At 45.2% G+C, this 14,620-nt stretch overlaps 1 protein-coding gene across 1 annotated transcript in view; it reads left to right on the top strand.

Moving 5' to 3' along the window:
* The first annotated feature begins 1,060 nt into the window (after positions 1-1,060).
* The window catches only part of LOC137347340 (NHS-like protein 3), a 302,906-nt gene continuing 289,346 nt past the window's right edge, over positions 1,061-14,620 (top strand). Inside the window, exon 1 of the mRNA XM_068011795.1 lies at positions 1,061-2,342. Within this exon, the coding sequence (XP_067867896.1) occupies positions 2,171-2,342 (172 nt within the window). The 5' untranslated portion in view covers positions 1,061-2,170. The remainder of the gene's footprint in view (positions 2,343-14,620) is intronic.

Below are 14,620 nucleotides of genomic sequence, written 5' to 3'. Positions count from 1 at the left end.
GTGGAGTTACACCTTCAAGCATTAGGCAGTGATAACAAGATTGAACCCTGCTTGAGTTTTTCATGTTAACCCAGGGATTTCCTGAAACGTTGCCCCAAGTCAGAGCAGGTAAGGGATGTGCAGACCCAAAAATGGAAATCCAGCCTTTTGCTCCAACTTGTACCTTTTCCATGATGAGAGTGCCTTTAAATGGAGTTTCCCCCCCAAGGTAAACAAGAAAAGGCAACATCTTTGTGAGAGGATGTTTTTAGTCAAGTTTTTTTTGTTGGAAAATTCTTTTATCTGAAATGACTGTTAGATTAATTGATTTTAATAGAAAGCAAAATCAGGCAGACAATAAGAACGATGTCTGGTCCAACGCTGTCAGTTTCATTGTTAATGTATATGGGGAAAAGGCAGGTATAAGGAGTTAGGTTACAGATCATGATCTCATTGAATGGTGGAACAGGCTGGAGGGGCTGAATGGCCTCCTCCTGTTCCTATGTGCCCACCTGGTGGTTATTATTAAAATTACTTCCATAATGTTCCAGTGGGAGAACCAGGCTTTAGTGACATTTATAAATTGCTGTACATCTGATATGAACTCAAAATTACCACCTATAGGGGACTTTGCAAAGCTTGGCATCTAACTAAGACCTGACTCTTTAATTACACTGACATTTTCATGTTAATGTGCACCAAACCACTAATTGGCACTATAACTGAACCCCTACAGTATACGTGAAACATTTCAGAAATGGCAGGTATTTTAGCTGGGGAGGATTTCAAAGAACCAGATGGAACTAACAATCAGGTGTGGCCCACCTTGATGGAAAGGGACAAGGTGGGGGGTGGAAACAGGAAGAAGTAATGTCACACTTGGTAGTGCACTCATTCAAACTGAACAGTGCATAACTAGTGAAGCTGTATGGACCGAACAGAATCATTCAGAGCACCTGCAAGACTCAAGAATATACATAAATTATACCGGGGAGTTCTGTGAACTGAGCAATGCATTTCATAGGGGAGGTCCACAGATTGAACAGGATATGGGAGTCTTATGGGGCTTAACAGTGGTTTACACAAGGTAGTTTTGCGATAACAGTACAAAGAAAGGGGTTTGCATAGGTTAAGGAAATAAGAGCTGTGTCTGCTACTTATTCATTCTGTGTTAATGTGACAACAGCAGTTTTGTTGAACAGGGCAAAGGTTAACAGTGCTGCTATGGGGAAACTATGTAGGTATGTAGCAGGAACCTTGTACACAGAACTAGCTTGATATAACACTTATCTTCAGTACTGAGTGTTACAATATTTCACTGCTAAAGTCTTGTGTGGTTTGGCAACTCCTGTTTTTATTGTCCTTTCTGTTCAAGAGAAAGAGGGTGGGTAGAAATCTTTATAAGCTTGTAGTGGAGTAGTGTCAGATTTCAAGGCAGTGCTTCTTAGTACTTCCCAGTGAGAGGAGTGGCCGACAGTCCGGGGCTTCTTTTAGTGCCTCTGAAAGGTTAGGTGAAGAGCAGAGAAACTTGTTGGACCTCTCATGCTCCTGTGCCTCAATCCTGCAGCATATCAGGAAAAGAAAAAAAAAACAGTGATATGAAGAATCCTACAATCCTGTAAAATATAGCAGACGTGGTTACTAGCTGCAGGGTGGAGTTAAAACCACCATTCCATTTACAGGATGATGTGGGATTAATGAGTCAGCTGAACTGCATTGACATTCCCTGGTTTTGTTTCATCTGAAGAAGAGCAAAGTAAAACGGATGTGGAGCTGACTTTTCCAGGTATTTTGACATTCTCATCTTCAGCAAGGACAGGAGTTTTTGATGAAGGTTGTGTTTGATCATTGGCCACAGGACACTGGATTGTATTGGATCTTGGGCTATGCTGTATGTGTCTTAATTCAAGGAGCACCATGAGCTGTCAAGCAAGCCATAAATTGTTCAGTGACTGTTAAAATACTTTTTTGGTTAGAACATGTTTAGTGGTTTTGCTGTTTTCCAGGACTGAAGTTAATGCTTCCAGAAAACTTTCCGATGTGGAAACTATTTCAAGTTCTTGGGCTTTAGTTCGTGTGGATTGCTCTTTCTGTTTGTGGTACAGCATACCCAGGAGGGGTTTTGTTTCAAAAGTCAGATAAGCCTTCTGGGACCAGGTAAAGCAGCCTTTTGTGTCACTTGACTAACGTGATGGATGACCTATCTGACTTGGAGGCAACTTTTCAGAGTAAGAAAAAGTCAAAATCGGGCTCCTTACGGAGGGCACTCAGCTGGCTGAGGTTGTCAGGACGCAAGAAAAAGAAATCCAAAAGTGAAGGGGACAAACCAACGTCTAAACAGAGAAAGGATTCACAAGGTTCAGGTGAGTAAATTTCAGTGGTAAACTTTGCTATTCCTTTTCAGCCTATAATTTGAAGGGGTGACAATGACTGGAGTTCCAGGCCATATTTTGACTGTCAAACCAGTGTCAGAAATGTCAATCCACAGAATTTTCTTTTTAGTTGAAACAATTCAAGGTCTTGATGACCTTGTTTGTCCCTGTGAAGCAACAGTGAGCTCTGACCTGGGGAATTGTGACAACCTTTGTTTCTGTTCGCCACTCATTTGCACAGGAGGTCGCTAGTTTGTACTGAGAACTTGGATCTCCTGCACTGTGTGAATTGCTGTTTAATCGCTGAACTGGGAGACCTTGCCCATGTAGAGAATGCATTATGGGGAACCAAATCCTGCCATTATTTGGATATGGTACTGTATTTCTGCAGGGAATCGATCTCTGTTCTGCATCTGCTTCTAATTCAGATTTCTACAAACGATTCATTTCCGTTTACATGGTAGCATGAGCTGTCTCTAGGCAGAATTGGATGAGTGTAGCAATTGATTTGAGGTGACATAGTTATAGGTTATGGGGGCCTGAGCAGTTCAAGCCGGAGGGATGGGGACAGAGGGATGGAGGGATAGAGAATAGGACCTTGAGTCTGTACCATGTTTCTGATGGAATGTATTTTAAACTGGCGCCAACATGAAACCCACCTGTCAGGTGGGTCTGACAGGTACATCAATGCCAGTTGACAATGAGTGGATTTGACTGAGGGTATCACATGACTTCTATTTGACACTGTGAGTAAGATAACAACCACAGAAACACTTTTTATATGACTGTTGAAAGTGAGGCAATTTTGATAAGAACTGCAAATTTAGCAAACTGATTTCCACAGAGTTTTCAGCATCACCTATAGTGACTGCCTTTGAACTGATTTCCAGTGATTTTTATGGGGAAATAGGACATTGGCAATGAAATGGGAAATTCAGGCCATGTGGACAAACAGTTAAAGGAAAGTAATTTGATTAAACTGACACTGACTTAAAGAGTATAGGAAAATCATTTTACACACCGTAGAAAATATCCCACATGATCTCTTAATGCAGGCTTAGGCTGAAGTTTGTATTTTATATCCATTCTGGTGGTTTTCATGTACTGATGGCCTTTAACTTTCAGAGCCTGAAAAGTACATTTGACCAACTTGAACTACAAGTGCTTGTTTATCTGTTTGACAATATTTGTCACGACTGTGTGAAATTGTGTCAACAAAATTAGTGGAATTAAAATTACTTTCGCAAAATTGAAAAATAGTCATCGTCCAACAATAGTCAGCGCTAATTTTCCAACTGCAACATGCTGTTATTCTGAGGGTATCTATATGAAGGATAGAAGACAGTTTTACTGTATATAGTCTGGAGTCAAACAGATTAATTACTGCTTAGCAGCAATGATGATGGGATGTTTAATCCACATCGATTTCCCCTCCCTTTGCAACGTCACCATCGTTATTGAGGTGCTATAGGACATTTTAGCACTTTTATAGCAAGATATATTGCTACTTTGTATTTACCTTTTTTTATTCATTCCTGGGATGTGGACCTTAGACATGTTTATATGCAGTTTATAATACAGCAGCACCTCTGAAGGTTGTGGGCGGCACAGTGGTGCAGTGGTTAGCACTGCAGCCTCACAGCTCCAGCGACCCGGGTTCAATTCTAGGTACTGCCTGTGTGGAGTTTGCAAGTTCTCCCTGTGTCTGTGTGGGTTTTCTCCGGGTGCTCCGGTTTCCTCCCACAGCCAAAAGACTTGCAGGTTGATAGGTAAATTGGCCATTATAAATTGCCCCTAGTATAGGTAGGTGGTAGGGAAATATAGGGACAGGTGGGGATGTGGTAGGAATATGGGATTAGTGTAGGATTAGAATAAATGGGTGGTTAATGGTCGGCACAGACTCGGTGGGCTGAAGGGCCTGTTTCAGTGCTGTATCTCTAAACTAAACTAAACTAAAATCTGACGAAGGGTCACTGACCTGAAACATTAACTCTGCTTCTCTCTCTATAGATGCTGCCAGACCTGCTGAGTATTTCCAGCATTTCTTGTTTTTATTTCATAAAATCATGACACATTAGCCAGCTATGTGCATATTGGTTGCTGCTGTTACTGAGGCTTTGCCATTGTATAACACGGCACTCGATTAAAACATCCCATTGCTGAATAAAGTCAATTGGGCAACTGGAGCAAGTTTACTTAAACTTGCTTTGTATTAGTTTCTCCATTTTGAGCTCTTTGATTTCTCTAATCAGTTTGGTTTATGTCAGCAACACATTGTCTGTACTCCATCTTCTATTATTTTCTTGCTAAATTTTCCTACAGTCTTTGTGTTTTCAAAAGGTTTTGACTCCATGGGCAAATGTTCCACTGTGATGACCCTCCTTGTTACATCACCAAAGTGACCATTATTCATCTATGAGCCTTTTCCAATGACTATTGGATTCTGAGGGGCATTATTGCTAAGCTTGATCTTCTCCTAAGTTGACACCACACTTACAGCAGGGTCTCTGCATAGACTGGGAATAGGAACCCTGACTGATTCCTCTTTCCTTAACCCATGGGTGCAGTTGCACCATGGCTGACATTAACTAATTGAGCATATACCAGGGATCAAAGCTGACTTCCTTCTGTATGGCTCGGCTATTCATTAGCTAAACTCATATAACCAATTGGACCTGTTACATAAGATAACTTTGGCCAGATAATTGGCTGATAGAATTTCAGTTTTGTTCTGTGCTGTCCTGAGGGTGCAGTCTCATGCTGGGGTACAATTCTGGCTGCCTCACAGTACCTCACCTTTCTGGCCACTCTTCAAGTCACACACCATCTTGACTTGGAACTATATTGTCGTTCCTTCACTGTCACAAGGCCAAAATCCTGGAACTCCCTCCCTAAAGCTCTGTGGGTGTAGCTATACCACATGGACTGCAGCGGTTCAAGAAGGTGGCTCACCACCACCTTCTCAAGGGAAATTAGGATGGGCAATAAATGCTGGCCTGGCCAGAGATGCCCACATTCTGGGGATGAAGAAAAAGTGAGCCCAGTTGGTTGATATCCACATGTTGTTTATACAGTGGAGATGTCACCAGCTAATTGCAATCCTCCTCTTTTTGTCATCCTCTCATGGATCTGGGGGGATGGGTGTGTTACTTGATGGAACTGCAAACGATTTCCCCTTTTCAACCCCTTAGCCAAGGGGTTCTAGTTGTGATTGCGTTATTCAGCAGAGACCAGTGATCTCTCTGGTATATATGGATCAGTTCAAGTCATGCTTACCAGATTAGCCATCAGTAAAACCTTTGATGTTCTTCATACAAATTATTTGTAGATGGAAACATAACGATTGAAATGTATTTCAGACACAAGCCTCATCAGCTGACTTCATATTTACATGGTCATTGGATTCTCCAGTTTCAACTCATGTTTTACTTGCATCTGACTTGAATCAACTGGTCTCCTGTATTCCACTCTTCACGTTGCCATGGTGATTATCAGACACTTGCTAAACTCAGAATAAAAGAGTTTCTGATCAGTATGGGGACAGTAGCATAGTCCTCACATTACGTTACTGGGCTAGTAGTGGAGAGGTCTGGATTAATGATCTGGAGATATGAAGTCAAATCCCAACATGGTAACTGGGAAATTGAAATTCAGTTAATAAAAAGTTAGTCTTAGTAATGGTGCCCATGAAACTGCTGTTGTTTGTCGAGGTATTCAAAATCATTAGGGGTCTGGACAGAGTGGATAGGGAAAAACTGTTCCCACCCACAAGACGGCACAGATTTAAGTGATTGGCAAAAGAAGCAATAGCAACATGAGGAAAAACGTTTTCACGCAGCGAATGGTTAAGGTCTGGAATGCACTGCCTGAGAGTGTGGTGCAGTCAGGTTCAATCGAGGCATTCAAAAGGGAATTAGACAGTTATCTGAAAAGGGAGAATGTGCAGGGTTAGGAACATAAGAACATAGGAGCAGGAGTAGGCCATTCAGCCCATCGAGCTGCTCCACCATTCATTGTGATCATGGCTGATCATCCACATCAATGCCTTTTTCCACACTATCCTCATATCCCCTTATGTCATTTAGAAATCTGTCAATCTCTGCTTTCAACATACTCAATGACAGCCCTCTGGGTTAGAGAATTCCAAAGATTCACAACCCTCTGAGTAAAGAAATTTCTCCTTGTCTCTGTCCTAAACGGCTTCCTTCTTATTTTGAAATTGTGTCCCCTGGTTCTAGACTCCCCAATCAGGCGAAACATCTTACCTGCATCTGCCCTGTCTATCCCTTTAAGTATTTTGTAGGTTTCAATGAGATCACCTCGCGTTCTTCGAAACTCTAGAGAATACAGGCCCAGTTTCCCCAGTCTCTCGTCATAGGACAGTCCCGCCATCCCGGGAACAGGTCTGGTGAACCTTTGTTGCACTCCTTTGATGGCAATAATATCCTTCCTAAGGTAAGGGGACCAAAACTGCACACAGTACTCCAGGTTTAGTCTAACCAAGGTTCTATACAACTGAAGCAAGACTTCACTACTCCTGTATTCAAATCCTCTTGCGATAAAGGCTACCATAGAATTAGCCTTCTTAATTGTTTGCTGCACCTGCATGCTAGCTTTCAGTGACTTATTGACAAGGACACCAAGGTCCCTTTGTACATCTACACTTTCTAATCTCTTACCATTTAAGAAATACTCTGCACATCTGTTCCTCCTACCAAAGTGGATAACCTCACATTTTTCCACATAATATTTCACCTATTATGTTCTTGCCCACTCACTAAGTCTGTCCAAACCCCTTGAAGCTGCTTTGCATCTTCCTCATAACACACATTCCCAACTAATTTTGTGTCATCTGTGAACTTGGAAAGCTGGTATAGAAATGGTGGGCCAAATGGCCTCCTTCTGCACTGTAACAATTCTGTAATTCTAATAATATGGGCTGAATTTTCTTCAGTGTCATGGTTGCTGTTTCCAGTGCAGCTTGTGATTATAAATAAACATCCCATGAAGCATGGGGACAGAAGCATAGTTGTTACATTTCTGGGCTAGTAATGGAGAGGCCTGGACTAATGATCTGAAGACATGAGTTTAAATCCCACCATGGTAGCTGGGAAATTAAAATTCAGTTAATTAAATAAATTTAAAATAAAAGCTAGTTTCACTAATGATGTGGGTGTCACTGGTTAGGCCAGCATTTATTGCCCATCCCTAATTGCCCTTGAGAAAGTGGTGGTGAGCTGCCTTCTTAAACTGCTGCAGTCCTTGGGATGTAGGTACACCCACAGTGCTGTTAAAAAGGGAGTTCCAGGATTTTGACCCAGCGACAGTGAAGGAACGGTGATATAGTTCCAAGTCAGGATGGTGTGTGGCTTGGAGGGGAATTTGCAGGTGGTGGTGTTCCCATAAATCTGCTGCCCTTGTCCTTCTGGGTGGTAGGGGTTGCAGGTTTGGAAGGTGCTGTCTAAGGAGCTTTGGTGAGTTGCTGCAGGGCATCTTGTATATGGTACACACTGCTGCCACTGTGCGTCAGTGGTTGAGGCAGTGAATGTTGAATGCCAATCAAGCGGGCTGCTTTGTCCTGGATGGTGTCGAACTTCTTGAGTGTTGTTGGAGTTGCACTCATCCAGGCAAGTGGAGAGTATTCCATCACACTCCTGACTTGTGCCTTGTAGATGGTGGACAGGCTTTGGGGAGTTAGGAGTTGAGTTACCCACTGCAGAATTCCCAGCCTCTGACCTGCTCTTATAGCCTAAGTACTTATATGCCTGGTCCAGATCAGTTTCTGGTCAATGATGACCCCCCAGATGTTGATAGTGGGGGATTCAGCGATGGTAATACTGAATGTCAAGGGGAGATGGTTGGATTCTCTGTTGTTTGAGATGGTCATTGCCTGGCACTTGTGTGGCATGAATGTTATTTGCCACTTATCAGCCCAAGCCTGAATTTTATCCAAGTCTTGCTGCATTTCTGCACGGACTGCTTCAGTATCTGAGGAGTCGCGAATGGCGTTGACCATTGTGCAATCATCAGCGAACATCCCCACTTCTGTTGGAGGGAAGGTCATTGATGAAGCAGCTGAAGATGGTTGGGCCTAGAACACTAACCTGAGGAACTCCTGCAGTGATGTCCTGAGACTGAGATGATTGACTTCCAACAACCACAATCATCTTCCTTTGTGCTAGGTATGACTTCAATCAGTGGAAAGTTATCTTCCTGATTCCCATTGACTCCAATATTGCTAGGGCTCCTTGATGCCATACTCAGTCAAATTTTGCCTTGATGTCAAGGGCTGTTGCTCTCATCTGTTAAAACCTATCTGGTTCACTAATGTCCTTTAAGGAAGGAAACCTGCTGTCCTTACTCTGTGTGGTGTAAATGTGACTCCAAACTCACAAAAATGTGGTTGACTCTTAATCGCCTCGGAAACCACTCAGTTGTATTCAAATAATGCCTCGCTACCACCTTCTGAAGGGCAATTAGGGATGGAATTAATGCTGACATTGCCAGGAACAGCTACATCCCAAAAGTGAAATTTAAAAAGATCTGGTACAATCCTTTCTCAGGCCTGCTGTTGCATTGACTGTTTAACCTAACTGTAACCTGCCCCGTAAAGGCCTGCTATCCGACACAAACCTGACTGGACCCGACGACATGTGTCGGGCTCGGGTCGGGTCGGGTCGCACTTCCGGAAGGCATTTGGGCACGGGTCGGGGCGGGCCGGATTGGACACGCTCTATCACAACCTCAGATAAGTGACTTTAAAGTTAATTTACTTTTTGGACTTTAGAGGTGGTTTTGATACAGTTATTTTAAGCTTGTGCAGGTAAGGAACAAAGTGAAAAATGGTAGGTTAACTGATGGTCGGGTTGGGCGCGGGGAATAATGGAAGGATTCGGGCCGGGTCGGGCTCGGGTTTGGTCTCATTTGCGGATCTGAGCAGGCCTTTACCGTCATGGCTCAGTTGGTAGAATATTTGCCTTTGAGTCAGAAGGTTGTGGGTGCAAGCCCCACTCCAGAAATGTGAGCACAAAATCCAGGCTGATTCTCCAAAGCAGTACTGAGGGAGTGCTGCACTGTCAGACGTGCCGCCTTTTGGATGAGACATTAAACCGAGGCCCTGTCTGCTCTCTCATGTGGATGTAAAAAATACCATAGCACTATTTCAAAGAAGAGCAGGGGTGTTCTCTCTACACCTCCAACCCCAACAAGACGGTTTGAGGGCTCTCCAAGTCTTCCTTGAACAGAGGCCCAACCAGTCCCCATCCACCACCACCCTCCTCCACCTGGCTGAACTTGTTCTCACATTGAACAACTTTTCCTTCAACTCCACTCACTTCCTTCAAGTAAAAGGTGTTGTTATGGGTACCCGCATGGGCCCTAGTTATGCCTGTCTTTTTGTGGGATATGTCGAACATTCCTTGTTTCAGTCCTACTCAGGCCCCTCCCCCAACTCTTTTTCCAGTACATTGATGACTGGATCGGTGCCGTTTCCTGCTCCCGCTCTGAACTGGAAAACTTTATCAACTTTGCTGCTAATTTCCACCCTTCTCTCACCTTTACATGGTCCATCTCTGACACTTCCCTTCCCTTCCTCGACTTCTCTATCTCCATCTCTGGGGATAGGCTGTCTACAAATATCCATTATAAGCCCACCGACTCCCAGAGCTACCTCGACTACACTTCTTCACACCCTGCCTCTTGTAAGGACTCCATTCTCCCAGTTTCTCTGTCTCCGACATATCTGCTCTGATGCTACCTTCCATGACAGCGCTTCTGATATGTCTTCCTTTTTCTTCAACCGAGGATTCCACTGTGGTTGACAAGGCCCTCAACCGTGTCCAGCCCATTTCCCGTGTGGGAACAGATTAAAGATAAGCTAACAGTTTATAAAGAAAACTAACAGGTAGAAACTGACAGGACAGCTGCAGCTAACGGATCAAGGAAGGAGGGGGAAATGTGAAACTTGCTGGTATGAGCAGACTAATTAGGCTCTGACACCAGAAAAATTTCAGAAGTCTGCAGACCAATTTGGAACAAATGGGGGTGGGGGGGGGGGGGGGGAAGGTGGGGGGGGGCATGTTACGGACGAGTATAAAGGAGGCTGGTTTTGGCGCGCAAAGAGCACTTCGTTTTCGGCCCGCAAAGTTTGGTCCGTCTTTTCTCCGAGCTGTAACACAAAGTTTGGTCCATTTTTATAACATGGCTGAGCTGTTTGCTGCAGTGAAGAAAACCTACATCAAGGAGAGGAAGTCAAGCTGTAACAATTACTTACCTCAATAAAGTTTTGAAAGTTACCATCGGACTCTGTCTCTGAAATTGATGAGATCTAACACCGCACCTCTACCCTCACCCCTTCCCCTCCCTCCCAGAACTGCGACAGGGTTCCCTTTGTCCTCACTTTCCATCCCACCAGCCTCCACATCCAGAGGATCATCCTCTGCCATTTCTGCCATCTCCAGTGTGATGCCACCACCAAACGCATCTTCCCCTCCCCTCCCCTGTCAGCATTCTGAAGGGATTGTTCTGTCCACGACACTCTCTCCACTCCTCCATTACCCCCGGCACCTCGCCCTCTTCCCACAGTACCTTCCCATGCAATCGCAGGAGGTGTAATACCTGCCCATTTACCTCCTCTCTCCTCACTATCCAAGGCCCCGAACACTCCTTTCAGGTGAAGCAGCGATTTACTTGTACTTCTTTCAATGTAGTATACTGTATTCGCTGCTCACAATGTGGTCTCCTCTACAATGTCTCAATCAACATCAGTAAAACAGATTATCTGGTCATTGTCACATTGCTGTTTGTGGGATCTTGCTGTGCTAAAATTGGCTGCTGGGTTCCCTACATTACTATAGTGACTACACTTCAAAAGTACTTCCTTGGCTGTAAAGTGTTTTGAGATATCCTGAGGTTGTGAAAGGTGCTATCTTAATGCAAGTTTTTTTTGTAACAGCCAACCGTGCCAGTTTGTACATTGCTGTTGTACATGGACTCCCCTCCTTCCAAACATTGGGGAAGATCTTTGGGTAGAAAATAGTGGAACACTAAAGTTGCTGCTGAGGCTGAGGCAGTGACTCTACCCAACTTCATAAAGTGGGCAGGCTCCACAGCCGATAACACTCCAGCAGATCAACTTTATGTAGAAACAGTCCTACAACATAAAGAAACATTGATTCACTGCCCGCTGTCATGGATATTGCAATCAAACAGTTGCTTTAAAGAAGTGACTGCCAGGCATTTCTGTTACTCAGTGAAACCCCTGGTAATATATCTTTTAAATGAGGAATTCACATTTCCATGGTTACCAAGTGTGTTGTGGGTATTGAAAAGATTAGTGGCAACTGCTGGAGAGTGACTCAGCAGGACAGAGGGAGGAGCAACACATTCCAGAATCATTTCATTTGGCTGATTTGCTTTTTAAATCTCATTCTTTGATCTGGATATTAACAACAAAATAGAATCTGGTGTGCTCAGAGTTCTACCTTTTTTAATGTATATTTAGAGGATGTGATTATTAATTTGGTGCACCACATTTCACATGAACTCCAGGTGTGAGAATATCAGACAGTTTTTTGATTTTTTGATTTAGAGATACAGCACTGAAACAGGCCCTTCAGCCCACCGAGTCTGTGCAGACCATTAACCACCCATTTATACTAATCCTACACTAATCCCATATTCCTACCACATCCTCACCTGTTCCTACTCCCGCCGCATCCTGAGATCCACACTCAGTGCTATGCGCCGCCACATGCACACACTGGACCTCTCTCTCCAGCAGCACCGCCTCACCTTATCTCAAAGCTGTTCTACTCCGCAGTTTCATCTCATCTTACGTCTCATCCGACGCATTAACAAAAAACTTTTTTTCTTCCTTTCAGGTGTTAAGGAACGCAAGCTCCAGCAGCTGATGGGGACTAATGCCCCTCCAGATCCTCCTTCCGCTTCACTTCCCTCTGACCCCACCCCTTCTGATCTGACCCCTTGCCGTGTATTCACTATACCCTCTGACCTCCCCCTCTCTGATGCTGTGTTCTGTACTCAGCAAAGGTCTCAGTTTTACCCCCTTACGTCCCCACCTCAATGAATTTCGCTCTCGGCATGACGTTGAGCTCTTCTTCCGTTGCCTCCACCTCCGGGCTCACCTCTTTGACCAGGAGTCCTCCCCCCCGACCAGCAGACCCATTCACCCGCCTCCAGCATTCTCCCTCGACCTGGACCCCTCCCCCTGGCCTCTTACCCGCTCTTGATCTCTTCATTGAAAACTGCCGGCGAGACATTGGTCATCTCAATTTCTCTGCCCCCTTCACTCACTCTAACCTGTCCCCCTCTGAACTTGAGGCACTCTGTTCTCTCAGGTCTAACCCCGACATGGTCATCAAACCTGCAGACAAGGGTGGTGCTGTTGTCGTATGGCGTACCGACCTCTACCTTGCAGAAGCTCAACGCCAACTCACGGACACTTCTTCCTACCTCCCTCTGGACTATGACCCCACCACCGAACATCAAGCCACCGTCCAAAGGACTGTCACTGACCTCATCTCCTCTGGAGATTTTCCCTCTACAGCTTCCAACCTCATAGTCCCGCAACCCCGGACAGCCCGCTTCTACCTTCTTCCCAAAATCCACAAACGGGACTGTCCTGGCAGACCCATTGTGTCAGCCTGCTCCTGCCCCACTGAACTTATTTCTTCCTATCTTGACGCTATCTTTTCTCTGCTGGTCCAGTCTCTTCCCACCTACATCCGTGACTCTTCTGACGCCCTACATCATTTTGACAATTTCAAGTTTCCTGGTCCCAACTGCCTCCTCTTCACTATGGATGTCCAATCGCTCTACACCTCCATCCCCCACCAGGATGGTTTGAGGGCTCTCCGCTTCTTCCTGGAACAGAGGCCCAACCAGTCCCCATCCACCACCACCCTCCTCCGCCTGGCTGAACTTGTTCTCACATTGAACAACTTCTCCTTCAACTCCACTCACTTCCTTCAAGTAAAAGGTGCTGCTTTGGGTACCTACATGGGTCCTAGTTATGCCTGTCTTTTTGTGGGATATGTCGAGCATTCTTTGTTCCAGTCCTACTCAGGCCCCCTCCCCCAACTCTTTTTCCGGTACATTGATGACTGTATCGGTGCCGTTTCCTGCTCCCGCCCCGAACTGGAAAACTTTATCAACTTTGCTTTCAATTTCCACCCTTCTCTCACCTTTACATGGTCCATCTCTGACACTTCCCTTCCCTTCCTCGACTTCTCTGTCTCCATCTCTGGGGATAGGTTGTCTACTAATATCCATTATAAGCCTACTGACTCCCACAGCTACCTCGACGACACTTCTTCACACCCTACCTCCTGTAAGGACTCCATTCCATTCTCCCAGTTTCTCCGTCTCCGACGCATCTGCTCTGATGATGCTACCTTCCATGACGGTGCTTCTGATATGACCTCCTTTTTCCTCAACCGAGGATTTCCCCCCACTGTGGTTGACAGGGCCCTCAACCGTGTCCGGCCCATTCCCCGCACCTCTACCCTCACCCCTTCCCCTCCCTCCCAGAACCGTGACAGGGTTCCCCTTGTCCTCACTTTTCACCCCATCAGCCTCCATATCCAAAGGATCATCCTCCACCATTTCCGCCACCTCCAGCGTGATGCCACTACCAAATGCATCTTCCCCTCCCTTCCCCTGTCAGCATTCCAAAGGGATCGTTCCCTCCGCGACACCTTGGTCCACTCCTCCATTACCCCCACCACCTCGTCCCCATCCCATGGCGCCTTCCCCTGCAATCGCAGGAGGTGTAATACCTGCCCATTTACCTCCTCTCTCCTCACTATCCCAGGCCCCAAACACTCCTTTCAGGTGAAGCAGCAATTTACTTGTACTTCTTTCAATGTAGTATACTGTATTTGCTGCTCACAATGTGGTCTCCTCTACATTGGGGAGACCAAGCGCAGACTGGGTGACCGCTTTGCGGAACACTTCTGCTCAGTCCGCAAGCAGGACCTGAGCTTCTGGTTGCTTGCCATTTCAACACTCCCCCCTGCTCTCATGCTCACATCTCTGTCCTGGGATTGCTGCAGTGTTCCAGTGAACATCAACGCAAGCTCGAGGAACAGCATCTCATCTACCGATTAGGAACACTACAGCCTGCCGGACTGAACATTGAGTTCAATAATTTCAGAGCATGACAGCCCCCCATTTTACTTTCATTTTTAGTTATTTTTTCTTCCTTGTTTTTACATTCTTTTTTACATTTTTTACAATCTTTTTTTGCA

This window comes from Heterodontus francisci, chromosome 31 (genome assembly GCF_036365525.1).
Source record: "Heterodontus francisci isolate sHetFra1 chromosome 31, sHetFra1.hap1, whole genome shotgun sequence".
In the NCBI taxonomy this organism is placed as follows: domain Eukaryota; kingdom Metazoa; phylum Chordata; class Chondrichthyes; order Heterodontiformes; family Heterodontidae; genus Heterodontus; species Heterodontus francisci.
Note: the sequence above shows the minus strand (reverse complement) of the source record. Positions and strands in the feature narration are given on the sequence as shown.